We start from the raw sequence: 20187 nt of genomic DNA on the forward strand, positions 1-20187 counted from the left end.
TGGAGCTGATAAAATGGACAGTGAGTGTAGAAACAAGGAGGTGGTTATAATGTTATGACTGATCAGTAAAATGTAAGATGGTTTCATTACAGTATTTTGTGTGTTTGTGTGTCTCTGTTTGCAGGCGTACACGATTCAGGGACAGTACGCCATTCCTCATCCAGATGTGAGTTTCTGCTCCCTCCCCACCCCCCCCGGTCCCTCTATAGCGCCACCTGCATGATTATATCGTCTTTATAGAGTTCCACCTCTGTTAATATTCAATAATAATATTAGTATGAAATTTAGGACGTTTGAAATTATGTTCTTATCCCTCTGAGAGCAACAAGCAGAGGACTGAGGGTCATTTTCTGGACCATCGTGCTTTTGTTGAGTCACATGATGAACCCGGGTGGCACAGTGGTGGAGTGAGTAGCACTGTCGCCTCACAGCAAGAAGGTCCTGGGTTTGATTCCCTGGCCAGGCACCCAGGGTCCTTTCTGTGTGGAGATTTGCATGTTCTCCCTGTGTCTGTGTTGGGACGTGCAGTCAGGATAGCTGGAGATACTAGAAATGACCCTGTGATGGACTCGTGACCTGTCCGGGGTGTTTCACGCATTTCCCCCTTTAAATCAGACCCACTGAGACCCTGACCAGGATAAAGTGGTGCTAAAACAGACGATGAATGAAGCTTGGCCCACACACACGTGTTCAAAAGTATTGGGACACCTGAGCATTAGCCCCGCCTTCTTCAAACCTTTTGCAGCTAGAACAGCCTCCACTCTTCTGGAACGGCTTCTCATAGAGAGATTTAGTGTGTCTGTGAGAAGAGGGAGACGTAGCGTAGCGGTTAAGGTACTGGACTAATAGTCAAAAGGTTGCTGGTTCAAGCCCCACAACTACCAGGTGGCCACTGTTGGGCCCTTGAGCAAGGCCCTTGACCCTCAATTGCTTAGACTGTTTACTGTCACAGTGCTGTAAGTAACTTTGAATAAAAGCGTCTGATAAATGCCAAAAAATGTAAATGTAAAGAGTATTCCCAAAGGCCTGGCTCACGGTCAGCATTCCAATTCCAGTTCCAGAGGTGTGGAGCATCTGCGAAGTCCGAAACTGAAATTCTGACACTGCAGGACTACATAATAATACTAATAATACTAATACTAATAATAATAATACTAATAATAATAATACTACTACTAATAATAATAATAATAATAATAATACTTATAATAATAATACTAATAATAATAATACTTATAATAATAATACTAATAATAATAATACTACTACTACTACTAATAATAATAATAATAATACTTATAATAATAATACTAATAATAATAATACTTATAATAATAATACTAATAATAATAATACTAATAATAATAATACTAATAATAATAATACTACTACTACTACTAATAATAATAATAATAATAATAATAATAATAATACTAATAATACAGTACCAGGGATCTTCAGAAAGTTTCCTCACATGTATATTGTGGTTATAAGCTGTGAGGGAGGAGGAGGAGGAATCGGGCGTGTCTGAGAGACGCTTATAGTCCTGATTTAGCTCCATCTGATCTCCACCTTTTTGGTTCTGTTCTGTTTGTTTGGTTCTGTTCTGTTCTGTTCTGTTTGTTTAGTTCTGTTCTGTTTGGTTCTGTTCTGTTTGGTTCTGTTCTGTTTGTTTGGTTCTGTTCTGTTCTGTTTGTTTGGTTCTGTTCTGTTCTGTTCTGTTCTGTTCTGTTTGGTTCTGTTCTGTTCTGTTTGTTTGGTTCTGTTCTGTTCTGTTCTGTTTGGTTCTGTTCTGTTTGTTTGGTTCTGTTATGTTCTGTTCTGTTTGGTTTGGTTCTGTTCTGTTCTGTTTGTTTGGTTCTGTTCTTTTTGTTTGGTTCTGTTCTGTTCTGTTCGGTTCTGTTCTGTTTGTTTGGTTCTGTTCTGTTCTGTTCTGTTCTGTTCTGTTCTGTTTGGTTCTGTTATGTTCTGTTCTGTTTGGTTCTGTTCTGTTCTGTTCTGTTTGTTTGGTTCTGTTCTGTTTGCTTCTATTTGGTTCTGTTCTGTTCTGTTTGTTTGGTTCTGTTCTGTTCTGTTCTGTTTGGTTCTGTTTAGTTCTGTTTGGTTCTGTTCTGTAGTAATCACTCGTGTCTGAGAGATGCTTATAGTCCTGATTTACCTCCATCTGATCTCCACCTGTTTGGAGGCTGAAAGAAGCTTTAGGGGGAAGAAGATTTTCATGTGATGATGATGTGAAAGCACCGGCGCATCAGTGGCTACAAGCTCAACCAAAGACGGCATTAAAAAGTCGGTACGACGCTGGAAAAATGCAGCTGAACTGAGTTTGTTTTATAAATTCTTAATGAATAGAAATAAAAACAGTGAGGAAACTTTTTGAAGATCCTGGTATAATATTTCATTTTGAAGTTCTTATAAAGCAGCATCAGGCTCCGCCCCCCTTCCTAATTCCTCTATATTTCATTTATTATTGATTTATTATTGATTTCTGTTCCCTCTCCGCCGCTGCATCACGTCTCCTGGTTTTCTCTGGACTGTAGATCAGCTTTTATTGATTTTCTCTCTCTGTGTGACCTGTGCGTTATAATGATGAGCTCTTCCGCCCTTCCACCCCCTCAGCAGTTGACCAAGCTCCACCAGTTGGCTATGCAGCAAACCCCCTTTACCCCCCTCGGACAGACCACCCCCGCTTTCCCCGGTACGTACCCACGCGCCCTTTCAGTCTCCTTCTCTTCATACCTGTCGATACGCTCTCTGTCTCTCTCTCTCTCTCTCTGCTTTAGTTTTTCTCTGTTCATCTTTATGATTCACTTAAATACGACTTTTATTTGTATATTTTATTATGCTTAAATAATTCAACTGTTTATAATTAAATGATTTACACTTTTCTATAATTAGTCAAATCACTCGTGCACTCGGGTGGTGCAGCGAGTTTAGGAAAGTGTGAAGGTCGTAGTGATTCCTCATAAGTGCTGCAGTTACTCCCTCTGCTGGCTGATCGATGCCACTGCGCTGCACAGAGACGGGGGATAACGGAGAGCTTGTGTAACTGTCCGTGCACGATACGCATTAAAACATGTTGAGCTGCTTCATATAAACATTAGAATGTACGCCACCACATTACTGGGGGGTAAACGTGACATGTCAGGGTGACCCGACAATTAACTTAACAAATAGCACTCAACACTAGCTAATAAATATTATATTATAATAATCAGGGTTGCCAGTTCCGCGGTTTTCCCTTATTTTTCTGCTTTTGAAAGTTGGTTGTGGGAAATGTGGAACAGTTTTTGGGGTTTTTGTGCCTGTAATTTTGGCTGCATGTAACAGGACATGAAAATTATCTTTAAATATTATCTGCATTCGTTTTCAGTAGGGATGTAACGATACACTCTACCCACGATGCAATACGATTCACAATACTGGGTTCATGATACGATTTTTTCCTGATTTTTTAAACAAATGAAATTGAAGACAAATGATGACAAAGTTTCCTTTTATTATTTCTTTTATAATAAAATAAAATCCTGTATTTGTGATTATCTTTTATTGATCTAAATAATGAACGTCCTTTTATTTCTGAGGGAGGTACAAACTATACAAAACGATGCTGCACATTTCCCTATTAGTGTAAAAAATACTAAAATGAAATAAATCCCACATTAAATAAATAAATGAATAATACAAATAAAGAAAGTTTCCTCACATAAATAAATTTTATACTCCGAACCTGGCAACCCTGTAGTGACGTCAACCAGGCAAGGTGAATAGCGCCAGCGCCCTCTGCTGTTTGAAGTGAATATCGATTCATTATACATGTAAACCCATTCGAATCGTTACACATGTGGACCGATTTTTAACTGTCTTGTGGTGCATCGTTACGTCCCTAGTTTTCAGATCATCAGAGTTGGTGCATAACGTCTCGTTATTTATCGATTCCACGTCAAGTGATCACGGATGTGTTTAATTTGTTCGTTTTATTAACTTATTGATGTAATCATATCAGTTGTAATCGGTTGCGTCACTGTGGGTAAGTGGGCACAATACTGAAAGCGATGCAGCAAAAATTGGGACAAAGATGGCATATTAAAGGATTTGGATATGCACCGTGCCCGGTGATGACACCAAACCCTTCTGCCTGTATTGCAAATGTGAGATTCGTTGCTGACCCTTAACACTTGGGGATCGTTCAGGACATTTTAAACACACCGAGCTGCTTCTGAGCTTATTTTTTAGATAATTTTAAAGGTGGGATTTCTGAAAGGTATCTGGCAACCCTAAGAATACCCTAAGAATAATAAAAGTAATTAGAAATGAGTTGTTCTGGTAGACGTGTAATAGTCGTTCATGCTGAAGTGTCTGTACGTTGTTTATCACTGTCCACCACCCGCCTACTCTCCACTACAGGTCTGGATGCCAGTCCCCCGGCCAGTACTCATGAACTCACCATTCCCAACGATGTGAGTAACACCAAACACCTTCATCATCACACGTTCAGTTCTGCTGCACCAGAATCACTCCGGATCGTGAACCGCTTCTGTTCAGGCTTTTTAGAACTTCAGTGCAGAGATGTTCACAAGTCACAAAATACGAGTCCGAGTCAATATAATCTACACAAAACATATATTGTAAATGTAGTGTAGAAATAAAGAAATAATCTGTAAGTTCAGATAAAAACAACAACAGATTAGCGAGTGTATTTAGCCGTTTTACTTCGTGTCTTTACTTTCCTCCTCATTGTGTAAATGAATGTAATTTCTGTAACAAGAAGGTTCCAGTTAAAAGCTTCAACTGATACGTTTTGTTTTCATTACAGAACAAAAGCGCTCGATAAATCACGGCACAGCGGCCAAAATCCCAAACACAGCAAAAACAATCATAACCGCTGCTTACCTTAGCTTCTGTTCTTCCAGATGCTATTACATTTATAAGCGTGCGTCCCATTAGGAACAGAATCCGTTATTTTGTAAATGTGCTTATAATTAAAAACCTCCAAACTTTTGAAGTAAAACAGGAAGTCGTTAGAAAGCCGATCGAGCGTTTCATTACCACGTCATCTGTGTGACGCAAACCGAATAAATGCAAATAACAGCATTTCTTACTAACAATTACAATCAGAAGCTTTGATTGGTTCAGAAAGCGTCTTTCAACCATCAGCACCGATTCTGTAGGAGCGTTCCATTCTGTGTTTATTAGAATCGGATGTGTCGTCAACACTGTACAACATTCACCAAAGAAACCAGTAATAAGAATCCTGTGGAGCGAGGAGATGACCCGACAGCACTTGTGCTGCTGTTACAGATGTTTGATTTTGGTTTTTTGGTTCTCGCTCCTCTACAGCCTGACACGCCCACGGAAAGAAAAGCTCAGAACGGATCAAAATTAGCTTTGGACTAGGGCTGCCGCGATTGGTCAACCTAATTGATGAAGTATTTTAAGTGGATGCATCGTGTTTAAAACTATGTTTATAAATGATCCTGTTTAATTTCTACATCGTCTCCGTTCATATAAGCTTTCATATGATTCCCTCAGCACTACTCGCCGTGTGCAGGACCTCAGTCGTATCTGCTCCGGTCACCGGCCGTCTTAAAAAAAACACCGTCTGCAGCCGTCAGAGGACGATTGTAGAGCTTTCAAAGAAAAGATCAAAGTTCTCCACGACCCAAATCATCCAAAGTTTGGTGATACTTAAAACTGGTACAGAACTAAAAGCTGGTTTGTTCACTGTGTAAAGCTTTGATGGTACCACAGCAGCACCGGCGCCGTGCTGCACGTCTATATCGTTTCATTACGCTTCTTAATCCTGGAGATCTTGGAATAGCGCATTTCTTAGCGAGTTCAGTCAGACCGCCGCCCACTTTACTGCGTCGGCGCTCGAAGCACGAAAAGCTTCTCATGTGAATGCGCCGGTAACAGCGTAACACTCAGCACCGTGTTTACATGGTTTAGAATGTGCAGTAAGTGTTGAGTGAATGTGGAGGTTAGGATCGGGGATCGTTCTGTCGTTACCGTACGCTGGACTTAATGAGACGCGGCTACATCTAACTATTTTATCTCTGCTATAAGGTGAAGCACGTTGCTGTGTGTACAGAACAGCATGAACACGAGCTGCACTCTGTTTAATATGGAGCACCTGAGAATGTGATCATATGAACATGAACCCTGTTTACATTTAGTTCTGGGTTAGATTATTATCACCTACAGTTTAGTGTTAGAATAAAAGAAGATTAAATCAGATTTCTGAAATAATCGTTTAGATTAATCGACTAATCGATAAAATAGTCTATAGATTAATCGATAGATAAATAGTCGTTAGTGGCAGCACTACTTTGGGCAGTGATTCGTCTCAGAGCCTCGTCCATCGATACGTACCTAATCAAGTGTGTGTGTAGCTCCGCTGATAGTACCAGTGGGGATTTGAACCCTTGATCCCAGCAGGATTGGGCTACCGAAATTTACCTTTGCACCCATCCTCAAACCGTTACTGTCCCTGACTCCCCCGGTCCAGAACGCCACTCTTCCTCCTGATGATAACGAGGGTTTTGGGTTTGACCAGTCTCTGCTTTTCCTCCCAGCTAATAGGCTGCATCATCGGGCGCCAGGGAACCAAAATCAACGAGATCCGTCAGATGTCTGGAGCGCAGATCAAAATCGCTAACGCCATGGAGGGATCGTCGGAGCGCCAGATCACCATCACAGGAACCCCCGCCAACATCAGCCTCGCCCAGTACCTCATCAACGCCAGGTAGGACACCTGTGCTGTTAAATATACGTGCGTTACGTGTGTTTGCTTAAAGGTATAAGATCTCGACTGTGCCAGTGGGCATCACGGTTGAATCTTGTTGTTTGCCACGCCCTCGTCTAAATTCTTCACCGCTGCCACTTCAGTGACTCCCCACTGCAATACGAAGAGCGAATTAAAATCTGGATTTGAAATAGTTTTATTCGGGTGCTTGGGTGGAGCAGCGGTAAAACAAGCTAGCACAACAGAGCTGACATCTCGTTCTCATGAGTTTGAATCTCAGCTCTGCTACCAGCCGGCCGGGCGCCTGTACAGACGACGATCGGCTCATGGAAGTGCTGCAGGGATTCCTCATAACTGCTGCAGTTAAGACCTCCGCTGGCGTGACTGTGCGCTATACGGATCTCCGTATGAACCCTGGTGCAGGTGAAAAGAAGCGGTCGGTGCTGCACACGTGTCGGAGGGGGCGTGTGTTAGTCACATGACCCTCCTCGGACAGGAGTGGAGGTCTGCAGCAGTAGAGGGGGAATATACAGTAATTGGGGAATTGGATATGACTAGATTGAAAGGAAAACTGATGGGAAGGGGTAAATGATGGGCAGCTCCCGCCACGAGTCTGCTGGGTGGGAAAAGACAGGACTAAAAAGCGGGCGGGGTCTTCGAGGCTGTGTAAGGACCCTGGTTAGTAGATCAGTGCGTGACTCTCCATGTGAGAGACCGAACTTACGCACCGTTCCACCGAAGTACAGGGGGGGATAAGAAGGTGCCAGAGGGAGGGCGTGTCAGGAGAATATACCCTCCTCATACACCATCGGGGTCTCCAGCAGAGGTAAAGGAACTGGCTACGACTAAACTGAAGGAAATCCATAAATAAAAATCTTTGCTGTGCGGTAAATACGTGCGGTTTGTAGGTCAGCGTGGGCGGGGCTGTACTAACCCATGCTGCTTTTCCAAAAGGTTTAGAGATGCAGCAGCCATGTGGATCGACCCATCGACCCTGACCATGACCACGCCCTGAAGCTCTGACGCCGCCCTCGTTATCTGTACCGACCTCCCGCCAAACCCTAGCGCCCCTGCATCCGCCAGAATCCCACGTTCTTCGTGCTACGTGGTGTTTAAATACTGTATTAGCATGCTGAACCATCACTGTTTATCTGCTCTGTGGTTGCTGCTGTGCTACCGGCCGGCCGGGCCCCTACACGGACGATGCTCGGCTCTCCGAGGGAGGGCGGGAGGGAGGGAGGGTCTTAGACGATGATTCCTCATAACTGCTGCAGTTACGCCCTCTGCTGGCTGATGGATGGCGCTGCACAGAGACGGGGGGTAACGGAGATCAGTGTGTGACTCTCTGTGCGCTATACGGATCTCCGTATGAACCCTGGTGCAGGTGAAAAGAAGCGGTCTGTGCTGCACACGTGTCGGAGGGGGCGTGTGTTAGTCACAACCCTCCTCGGTCAGAACTGGAGGTCTGCAGCAGTAGGGAATTGGATATAACTCAGATTTCATGATTGTGAAATGATCTGATTGTTCGGCTACAACAAACAAACAATCAAATTATTTTATTTATTTTATTAATTGTATTTTTCTACCCCTCGTCCTCCCCCGTCTCCTCCTCCCCTCTCACCCCCCCCCCCGACTGTTTTAGGCTGACGTCTGAAGTCACCGGAATGGGCGCTCTCTAATTTCTACCCACCATCCTTCACTGCATCACATGACCCCTGCCTGAGCCAATGGCGTTGCACCTCGTTTCTTTTCTCTTCTCCTCCGCACTCGGTTCTTCTGTAATATAAACGAGGGAACCCCCCCCCCCCCCCCCTTTAATATTCAGCACCTCCGGTTCAGTGTCGCCCCTCCTGACCCCCCCGGTTCCTCTCGACCTTTTGGTTTTATAGAAACACTTTAGTCCTCTGGTCCAGGTCTCTGCTCACGCTCACCGGGATCGTTTCTTCTGTATCTACAGCTCAATCAGCACGTGTGTGTGTGTGTGTGTGTGTGTGTGTGTGTGAGCTCAGTACTATAAGCTCACACAACAGCTATCAGTGATTGAATACCCCGAGGACGCTGAGACCCTCTTATGCAATTTTACACAATCCGAAACGAGCATCTTATAAAAACACGATCAGCATCGGCGCATTCACGTAGTAAATCAAACACCGGGGTCTCTACAAATATAGTTTAAATATGAGTTATTACACAATATAAAGTGTTTATTCACAATTGTACTGTATTACGTTCCTAATAATATTAATAATAATAATATAAATAATGATAATAATATAAATAATAATAATAATAACATTAATAATATTAATATCAATAATAATAATAACATTAATAATAATAACAATAATAATAATAATAGTAATAATAATATCAATAATAAATAAAAAAATAATATTAATAATAATATTAATAAAAATAATAATTATGGTTATAAAACATAATAATAATGTATTAAATTAAACAAATGATTTTCTCTAAAACAATAACATAAAATTTTTTACATTTTCTTTTAACATTTTTAAAATTGTTTTTATTTATTTATTTGTTTATTTATTTAGTGTTTTACAGTTTAAGTTGTTACTGTCATGACTTAACAGAGATTCTATATCTGCTAATATATCACCCTGTCTGGGCACTCGGGTGGCACAGCGGGCTTTTACGCCTGCCCACTACTACTGAGATCGCCGAGTTTGAATCTTAGTGATGCTATCGGCCAGCAGGGTATCCAAACAGACATGACAGGCTGTGTCTGAGAAGGGGTGATCATCAGTACGAACAAATACCTGTAGGTACAGAGTACTATTATTATTACTATTATTGTTAAAAATATTATTGTTATTATTATTACCATTATTACTACTGTACCATGATTATTAGTACGTCTTTTATTATTTATATTATTATTATTAATATTATTATCATTATAATACAAATTACAAAATACATTATTATTATTATTCCTATTGTTATTAATATTAATGTTATTATTATTAATATTTAATCTATTATTATATTATTATTATTATAATTATGAAGCACTGCAGTAAATGCAATAAAACCGTGGTGCACTGATGTGTTAGAATTATGAATCACTCTGTTTTATTTATTTATTTTTTGCTGTTTTTAATGTTTCTTCGTTTTGTTTCGTCTTCATTAGTCTTAAACTGTACTTGCACACGTGAACATGTTTAAAATGTTTGATTTATTATAAAGAATTGTGTTTGTTTATGGAAAGATTTATTGTACTAGAGCAGCAGATAAACCCACAAACTCTTGATCTTGTTTTAGCTGTAACTCTGTTATACTAATAGTTTATGATTTATAATATTTACTGTTCAGTGCTCGCAGGTCTGGATCTGTTTGATGATCGAGGTACGATTACCTTTCAAATGTTTTGTAAAAGGAATAAATAAATAAAGGATTTTTGTTCCCTTCAGATTGTGATCAGTGTGTGTTATTGAATTATTAATCAAACGTTTATTTAGAGGAAATTAGAATATCTACCCCCCCCCCTCCCAACCAACCCAAACAAACAGAACGAGTCCGTGACAAATGTCCAGAAAACCTCCAGAAACGTAAATAGATATGAAATGCAGCGTTCTACCTGCACATAACTAATGTACATATTTATATCTGTCAAACCTTAAAAATGTCAAATTTATTATTATAGGGTACAAAAATGTCACCATTGCCAGTAATGTTAATAAAGTTATAAACACGAACCTGTTTCATATAAAAATCATATAAAAAATTCTTTTTTTTTTTGCATTTTCTCTCTTTTTCTCCCGATTTTTTAGCGCATCCAATTTTTACCCAATTGACCGCCCCCTATTAAGGAGAGCGAACCTCCGACACGTGAGCAGTACCGACTGCACCTTTTCACCTGCACGAGGAGAGTTCATATGTGGATCAGCTTTGTGTACAGAGAGCCACACCCTGATCAGCGTTATTCCTCGTCTCTGTGCAGACGCCATCAACCAGCCAGCAGAGGTCGTAACTGCAGCAGTAACTGAACAACAGCCAAACGTTGTTCATGTGGCCGCTCAGCCCAGCCGGATGGCAGAGTCGAGACTCGATACGATGTATTCGAAATCCCAGCTCTGGTGTGCTAGCATGTTTTACCACTGCGCCACCTGTGCGGCCTAAAAATTCTAATAACATTTGTAAATAGCGTACTGACTTCGTCAAGTCAAATTTATTTGTATAACGCATTTTACTACAGACATTGTCTCACAGCAGCTTTACAGCATCCAGGACCAACAGACCAAAAGCCCCCAAAAATTCTGTTGAGAAGCCGAGGGCGCCAGTGGCATGAAAAACTCTCTTAAAATTACAGGATGGAACCTTGAGATGAACCTGACAACGTCACTGCAGCACAAAAACACAAAGCTCTTTGTTCCAGGTTGCTTCACATGGTGAGTTTTGCATTTATGATTTATTATATTAACCTTTATTATATAAGGTTTTTATTATTATTACTGATGCACTTGTTATAAATGCACCCACTATTTGGCCTCTTTTAGTTGCCTCATGTAGGTTTGAAATGTCACAGTACAAAAGCTCGGCTTGTTAATGCTGATGTGTAATGTTACTCACAGTCGATCGGATCAAATCCGTCTGTGCAGGTTTTGTTTATAATAAATTAATTTAGTCACAATGAAGTCACTCCTAATGTATATGGTATTTGTTCATCAGTGCCCCCGGGTTACATCCAAGGATTACTTTTATAAAAATTTGAGCTAATATGTATAAATATTCTATTCTATGTTATGGGTCATTAGGGGTTTTTGGACCAACAGTTTAAACATCACTGATGTAAACAGTGGGTATCTGACGTGACTCTGTTGTACCACTAGGTGGCTCTGAAGATCAAAAATGCCACTTTATAAACCTTATTTAATAAACGTAAGCATTTGAAACCTATAATCGGGATAACTGGTTCTACCAATGAATCAGACCCACTGTGACCCTGACCAGGATGAAGCAGTGCTAAAACAGACACTGAACAGTTGCATGAATGAGGATGAATTTGCATCAGCTGTCTCGCTGTGCCTGAGCTACAGTACCAGTATCTATACTACAAATTCCTCTGCACTCGGAGTCTAGATGCTTGTACCTGATTGTTTCCTGAATCCTGGAGGAGTTTGTATTTAATCGAGCACGGCGGTGGTTTCCCGGGTCCAGCCGGACTCAAATCACAGAGGAGAATCCAGGAGCACAGAGAAGCATCGATCCTACTGACCCCACCGAGACCCCTGAGAGAGCTGAGGTCACCTCCAGTCTGCCTCTGTTCCTCCTCCAAACCAGTTCACTTCCAGCTGGAAATTAGATAAATCCGCCCGTCTGCTCTCCCCCAGGTCCCGAAAGCTTCAACTATCTGAACCCTTTCAGCCCGAAAAATAAATCAATCACTGATGATTGAATCTGGAATTAATTCACTTAGGCTGTTCAACACTTGATACGACTAAATTGGAAGGAAAACTCAAGTGTCCTGCACAGAGCTCTGAGCTCAGAGCCCCACTCAACAGCTCTGGGATGAACCGGAACATCGACTGATCGATCAGCGCCCAGCCGCACAAATGCTGCCATCTTTGGTACTACTGAATGGGCACAAATTCCCACACACAGACACACTTCAAAGTCAGTGGCTGTTGTTCCAGCTGATAAAATCACTCTGTTTTTAATACGGTTTGTTTTTGGAACGTGGCGCCCAACAAGCTCACGGTTACTTTCAGGTGTCCGAATATTTTTGACCGTATAGCTTACATACAGATTTAAGATTCCAGATTGTAAAACAGAGTCCCACTTTCTAATCTTCCTAAATTATGTTGCTAAAATCGCAGTGATTTAGACTTATCCGCTTCCCTCTTGACACGAGTAGATGATTAAATTAAACAGACGCCCCTCAGACCCGTCTGGCGCTGAGTTAGAATTAAATTTAATTGCCATGTCTGGATGTAGCACTGCAGCCCACCATGCCCCCACCCCAACCCCCACCCCCCCAAATCCCTAAAAAATACCTCTGAGATGAAAAATCCCTCTTGCTATGAACACAGAGACACTCGAGAGGTTTAACGATGCCACAACAATCATTCTGAGACCATCAGACGTTCACATCGATGCCATCGGCAGGCGCTTCTGTCCAAATCTACAAACTGTGACTAATACAGTGCAAGCAATTGAGCATTAAGGGCCTCGCTCAGGGGCCAAGCAGTGACAACCATGACACCAAAGAACCATGGAACCCAGGAACCAAAGAACCATGGAACCAAGGAGCCGAAGAACCAAAGGACCATGAAACCAAAGAACCATGGAAATAAAGAACCATGGAACCAAAAAACCAAAGACACATGGAACCAAAGAACAGTGGAACCAAAAATCCAGACACATGGAACCACAGAACTGTGGAAACAAAGACGCATGGAACCAAAGAACAGTGGAACCAAAGAACCAAAGACGCATGGAACCAAAGAACCATGGAACCAAAGAACCAAAGACGCATGGAACCAAAGAACAGTGGAACCAAAAAACCAAAGACACATGGAACCAAAGAACTGTGGAAACAAAGACGCATGGAACCAAGGAGCCGAAGAACCAAAGGACCATGAAACCAAAGAACCATGGAAATAAAGAACCATGGAACCAAAAAACCAAAGACACATGGAACCAAAGAACAGTGGAACCAAAAATCCAGACACATGGAACCACAGAACTGTGGAAACAAAGACGCATGGAACCAAAGAACAGTGGAACCAAAGAACCAAAGACGCATGGAACCAAAGAACCATGGAACCAAACAACCAAAGACGCATGGAACCAAAGAACAGTGGAATCAAAAAACCAAAGACACATGGAACCAAAGAACTGTGGAAACAAAGACGCATGGAACCAAAGAACAGTGGAACCAAAGAACCAAAGACGCATGGAACCAAAGAACAGTGGAACCAAAGAACCAAAGACGCATGGAACCAAAGAACAGTGGAAACAAAAACGCATGGAACCAAAGAACCATGGAACCAAAAAACCAAAGACACATGGAACCAAAGAACTGTGGAAACAAAGACGCATGGAACCAAAGAACAGTGGAACCAAAGAACCAAAGATGCATGAAACCAACAACCACTGAACCAAAGAACCATGGAACCAAAGAAACAAGGAACCAAAGAACCATGGAAACAAAGAACCAAAGACGTATGGAACCAAAGAACCGTGAAAATAAAGATCCATAGAACCAAGGAACCAAAGAACCAATGAATCAAAGAACCATGACACCAAAGAACCATGGAACCAAGGAACCAAGGAACCAAAGACGTATGAAACCAAAGAACCATGGAACCCAGGAACCAAAGAACCATGGAACCCAGGAACCAAAGAATCAAAGAATTGTAAAAAAAAAAAAAAAAAAAAAGAACCATGGAACCAAAGAGCCATGAAACCAAAGAACCGTGGAACCATGGAACCAAGGAACCAAAGAACAATGAAAACAAAGAACCATGGAACCCAGGAACCAAAGAATTGTAAAAAAACAAAGAACCATGGAACCAAAGAGCAATGGAACCAAAGAACCGTGGAACCATGGAACCAAGGAACCAAAGAACAATGGAAACAAAGAACCATGGAACCAAGGAACCAAAGACGTATGAAACCAAAGAACCATGGAACCCAGGAACCAAAGAACCATGGAACCAAAGAACCATGGAACCCAGGAACCAAAGAATCAAAGAATTGTAAAAAAACAAAGAACCATGGAACCAAAGAGCCATGGAACCAAAGAACCGTGGAACCATGGAACCAAGGAACCAAAGAACCATGGAACCAAAGAACCATGGAACCCAGGAACCAAAGAGGTATGGAACCAAAGAACATAATAACCATGGAAACAAAGAATCAAAGAACCAAAGAACTGTAGAACCAAAGATGCATGGAACCAAGAAACCAAAGAACCATGGAACCATGGAACCAAAAAAACATGGTAACAAAGAACCGTGGAACCAAAGAATCAAAGAACAAAAGAACCATGGAACCACTGAACCAAAAAATTAAAGAATCGTGGAACCAAAGAATCCTGGTTTAAACTTTCTAAACTTATTACGTAAAAGTTTTGGGTTCTTTATTAATATTAAAGCTTTTATGTGAATAAATGAGCCGTTAGGCTGTTTTTATTTATTTATAATGACAGTGTAAATGTTAGCCTGGAGCCCTGCAGTGTGTTTACAGGATAAATCTGTCTGTATCTGCTCCTGTGAATAAATTCTGTGTATAAAATATCGTACACACGTCGTTACGTAACTTTCATTAAGTTTAAATTCTGATGATGTAAAATCCTCATGAGCTTCAGGTTTTTACCCTCCTCTCCCTCCTCTCCCTCCTCTCCCTCTGCTCTCCGGTTGTATTTATAGTTCGACGCTCCAGCGTTTGATGGATTAATTTGAAGTAAATGAAATTAGATTGATTTAATAATGACTTGACAGAAACGTCGGTGCGCTCTGTCATGACTCGACCTGCGTGACCGGATCAGTTCCTGCTCACGTGAATAAATTCATCATCACGTTTCAGATCCACTGAGCAGAAACACGAACGAGAGGAGCCCTGGACGGGTCACAGGGCAAAAACACACTCACCTGGGGGGACTTTAGTAGCTTCATTCATCCTGACTGCACGTCTTTGTACTGTGGGAGGAAACCGGAGCACCTGGAGGAAACCCACACAGACACGGGGAGAACATGCAAACTCCACACAGAAAGGACCCAGGCTGCTTCACCTGGAAATCAAACCCAGGATCTTCTTGCTGTGAGGTGACAGTGCTACCCACCGAGCCACCGTGCCGCCCACAAGGTCATTCAAAACCATTACTGACCATCAAACGTCCAGATATTTCATTCTTAAGCTTGTTAGGCTGAGACTTTTATCCAAAACACTCACAGATAGAAGAGAATTCGAGCACCCAGGGGTCGAGGGCCTCGCTCAAGGGCCCTACAGCGGTGGACCCAAAACCTAAAGACAAATCATCCAGCAGCTTAACGAATGAGCCCCTTAAATCTCGGCTCTACTCCTAAGGTTTGGGTTCCCTCCACAGATCAGCGTCCTTCACGTTCCGCTGTGTTCCAGAAGGTTCCTCCTGATCCCATCAGGCTTCAGTTCGTTAACACTGAGTCTGGATAGTCCATCACGCTGTCACCGAGCGTTCTTCAGGCTGAACCGAGCTCCAGTTCCTCATCCTGTCAATCACCGTGCATTTACCCTTCAGCCAAAAAAAAACACAAGTCCCGGTTGCTAAAATAATCATTCATTTAAATCTGACACAGAAAAGAATGAGAAACACGACACCAAATCACCCTCACACAGCGTATCATCACCCGCTGGAGGTGTGAAACGCCTGAGAAACGTCAGTAATGGATGACCGGGACGTCACCGTCTGCATCCGCTGCAGCCACTCACTGGATTTTCTTTAACGACCTCTAATTATTATCCGGGTTAAAACGTTTAAACTACAACCTGAACTGTTTTCTTTCACAGATCGTTTCTGTGTGAGAAAATCATCGTTCCTGCTGAAACCCGGACTGAAATATTATGATGTCATAATGTGCAATATTTAATTTAACTGAAAACTGTTAACCACAAGATCTTGGTGCATTTTTAATCAAAAATCTCCACCACAGGATCAGTCTGTACAGAGCGACCTGTGGCACAGGTGGTATAGGTAAATGATAGGGATGCCGCCCATTCGTAGGGGTGCCAAGACGCCCGACTGAGGGGAAAATATTCTTTCTAACTTTTACTGTTTTTTCTTAATATTACAAAAAAGCCCACATACAGCATCTTAAGTTCACAGTCTAATAAAATGAACTGCGTCGCCCGTCTGGAATCCCCCGGCACATAGATCCTCATATTGACGTTAAATATATATAAACGTTAGTGTGTGTGTGTCCAGCATTCACTGATCCGACATCCTCCGGACACAAGAGACTAGAATCATCACTCATTTAGGCACCCGAATGATTCACAAATAGCTTCCAAATGACTGTCAAAATGACTTTCAAAATTACTCAAAAATAACTCTAAAAATGACTCCTTAAATAACACCCAAAATGACTCTAAATAATGACTCTCAAAATAACTGTAAGAATGACCACCAAAATTACTCTAAAACGACTCCCAAAATAACTCTCAAATCGACTCCCACAATGACTCCAAAAATGACTCCCAAATGGCTTCCAAAAGTCTCTTAAAATGACTTCCAAATGACTCTCAAATTGACTCCTTAATGACTCTCAAATTGACTCCAAAGATGACTCGCAAATGGCTTCCAAAAGTCTCCTAAAATGACTCCCAAATGACTCCAAAAATGACTCACATAATGACTCTCACTTGACTTTCAAAGTGACTCCCAAAATGACTCTTGATTCATGATTTATGGTTTTCTGATGTTTAAGTGGCCATTATGAGTTCTCAGGGACAGCAAAGTCAGGGACAAAATAAACTGTTATAAATATTAATGCAATATTTTGTGTAAAACCTTATTTATATTTATATATTATTTATACTGGATTGTGTTATATTTAAATTTAATTCAAGTCACATGTTCCATTAATTGTGTTTTTACTAAATAAACTAAATCTCTCAGACATGAAGCTGCAGCGTGTGTGTGGGTGTAGAAACTCTCATCGATGAATAAATGATGCAACGGGCACCAACCAAAATCCTGCCCGGGGCGACGTGTCGGTCAGCGTCGGCTTAGTCTGGACAACGATGGCTCGTGGCTCATCACAGGACTGCAGGCAGTTTTGGTTTTTCATTATATTACCTACCGTACATAATAATGTTGATAGATGTATATGGGTGGGGAGGGGGGGATGCAAAAAATGTAGACAAAAAAGACATCAAGTGAATATAAGTCACCTTTAAACATCATACTACACATTGCAAGTATAATTCCGCTTCGACGCTGTGTAAGGACCCTGGCTTAGTACAAAACCGTACAAACCAGAACATCTATGAAAACAGATCCAGGAAGTGTCATTGACCAGCCTGATTTGGGACAGAGCCGAGCGCCCTCCGTCATTGTTCTGCCGGGTCTGAACGTACCGGATCGTCAGCTGGTGATGACAGCCGGCACACGGACTGATTCATTATACACCCCGAACACACGCTGTTTATTATTCCATTTCCTCTTATTAACATAATCGTACACATGAATCATTAATACTGAATCACACACCACGCTGGGCACCATTTTAACTGTCCAAAACAAACCTATAAAATGACTAATGTTTGTAAGAACTGATCTTTGCTCTTATGGTGTTTTGATGTTGTTTAATGTTGTTTTTCAGCTCTAGTGGGTACCATACAGCTCCCAATCCTCAGGGATCCTAATTCTGAACCCTCCTTAGTCTCCTCTGGGAACTCCATTGTCCCACACTTCTCAGAAACGTACAGAAGGTGGATTGTCGACTTTAAGATGCACAATCCACAAAGTTCAGTTTAATTATCGTCTTTCAGTTGTTCCCTTATTTAGGCGTCGCTGTGGCAGATCTGGTCCTCATACCAGACTCGGTACGGTTTTACACCAGATGCCCTTCCTGACACAAGCCTCCTATTTCTGTCTAGGTTTGGGACCTGCACTGAGACAAGTGCACCTACCAATGATTAGACTGTGTCAGACACTCATATCTATGCAGATGCCCAACTGGCCGATAGCACTGCTGGTCAGGAATCTGCATGGACATGACTGGGCAATGTCCAGAAAGGAGGGGTGCTCTCAGTGCAGGTCCCAAGCCCCGATAGAAATCAAGATCCTCATATTGTATAAATGTTATTAATGCACAGTTGTAGTTACTGGCTTCCAAATCACTCCTAAAATGACTCCCAAATGACTTCCAAATGGTTTTGAAATGACTCCTAAAATGACTCCCAAATTACTCTTAAAATGACTCCCAAAATGACTCCCAAATCACTACTAAAATGACTCCCAAATGACCCCGGAAAATGACTCCCGAAATTACTCCTAAAATGACTCCCAAATGACTTCCATATGACATCCAAATCACTCCTACAATGACTCCCAAATCACTCCTACAATGACTCCCAAATGATTCCTAAAATGACTCCCAAATGACTCCTAAAATAACTCCCAAATGACTCCCAAATCACTCCTAAAATGACCCCGAAAAATGACTCCCGAAATGACTCCTAAAATGACTCCCAAAATGACTTCCATATGACATCCAAATCACTCCTAAAATGACTCCCAAAAGACCCTGGAAAATTACTCCCAAAATGACTCCCAAAAGACTTCCAAATCACTCCTAAAATGGCTTCCAAATGGTTTTGAAATGACTCCTAAAATGACTCCCAAATGACTCCAAAAATAACTCCCAAATGACTCCTAAAATGATTCCCAAATGACTCTAAAAATAACTCCCAAAATGAATCTCAAATAACTTCCAAATCACTCCTAAAATGACTCCAAAATGACTAAGAAAATGACTCTAAAAAGACTCCCCAAATGACTCCAACCCCTCAGACCCCCCAGGTTATTAACCCCCCTGTACCAACAGATCAGACTTCTGCATTAAAATCACATCATTTATCTCTAGCCCCGCCCTCAGTAATACTAACCCCACCCACACAGAGCTCACTGTCCAATCAGCGCTCAGTATTCAGTCTTATAGTGGCTCAGTCACACTGACTGTAACAGTGGGGACAGAATCCCAGAGAGAGGAGCATCATCTCTGTAACCTGAGGAGGGAACAATACACTGCTGTTACACACACACACTGAGGTACTACACACACACACACACACACACTGAGGTATGGTACACACACACTGAGGTACTACACACACACACACACTGAGGTACTGTACACACACACACACACCTTTGTTATTCTAAAGCTGTAATGGTCTGTTCTGGCACTCAAGATCTTTTTTACTGTCACCTCTAGTCTTAAATTGATTCATTGCTAATATTCTTGCACAGATTCTGTATTTACTGTCTTAGGACCTTGTCTTGTTTATTTATTTGTCTTTGCACTATTGTTTTTTATATCAATTCTTTTTTATTTCTGTGCTGAAGAAGTAGCCTGACAGTGTTTTGTTATACTGCACAACCCTGTATTATTATAATAACAATAAAGTTCAACTGAATTTTAATAATCACTATAATTATACAGAATCAGTCTGAACTCTTGGTAAAGATCCTAAACTTGTGGCACTATAGGGCACCTTTAATGCTGCTTTTCTACTTCTTCTTACAGAAATAGGATCAGATTTGAAAATGCACTAGCGACCGAATAAGATGCCGTTCTGAATTTATTCAATTTAGAATTCATTTCAAATCCCATTTAAATAAAAACCCAAGTTCTAGTTTTATAGTGAGAAAAAGATTTAAAATTGTTAAATGATAGCACATTTCAAATGATGAAAACTCAAACACTAGGTGC

General features: G+C 41.3%; 1 protein-coding gene across 4 annotated transcripts in view; it reads left to right on the forward strand.

Annotated features, from left to right (window-relative positions):
• pcbp3 (poly(rC) binding protein 3) overlaps window positions 1-8920 on the forward strand; it is a 65468-nt gene extending 56548 nt beyond the window's left edge. For 2 of the 4 annotated variants that reach the window (XM_063005355.1, XM_063005354.1), the window contains exons 12-16: window positions 125-166; window positions 2617-2695; window positions 4405-4457; window positions 6573-6742; window positions 8385-8920. In XM_063005355.1, coding sequence (XP_062861425.1) covers window positions 125-166; window positions 2617-2695; window positions 4405-4457; window positions 6573-6742; window positions 8385-8421 — 381 coding nt within the window. In that variant the 3' untranslated portion in view covers window positions 8422-8920. Of the gene's footprint in view, window positions 1-124; window positions 167-1061; window positions 1064-2591; window positions 2696-4404; window positions 4458-6572; window positions 6743-8384 lie in introns of all 4 variants that reach the window. The other 2 variants (XM_063005358.1, XM_063005357.1) reach the window with 2 other exon arrangements.
• The last annotated feature ends 11267 nt before the right edge of the window (window positions 8921-20187 follow it).

Source organism: Trichomycterus rosablanca, chromosome 12 (assembly GCF_030014385.1).
Source record: "Trichomycterus rosablanca isolate fTriRos1 chromosome 12, fTriRos1.hap1, whole genome shotgun sequence".
Taxonomy (NCBI): domain Eukaryota; kingdom Metazoa; phylum Chordata; class Actinopteri; order Siluriformes; family Trichomycteridae; genus Trichomycterus; species Trichomycterus rosablanca.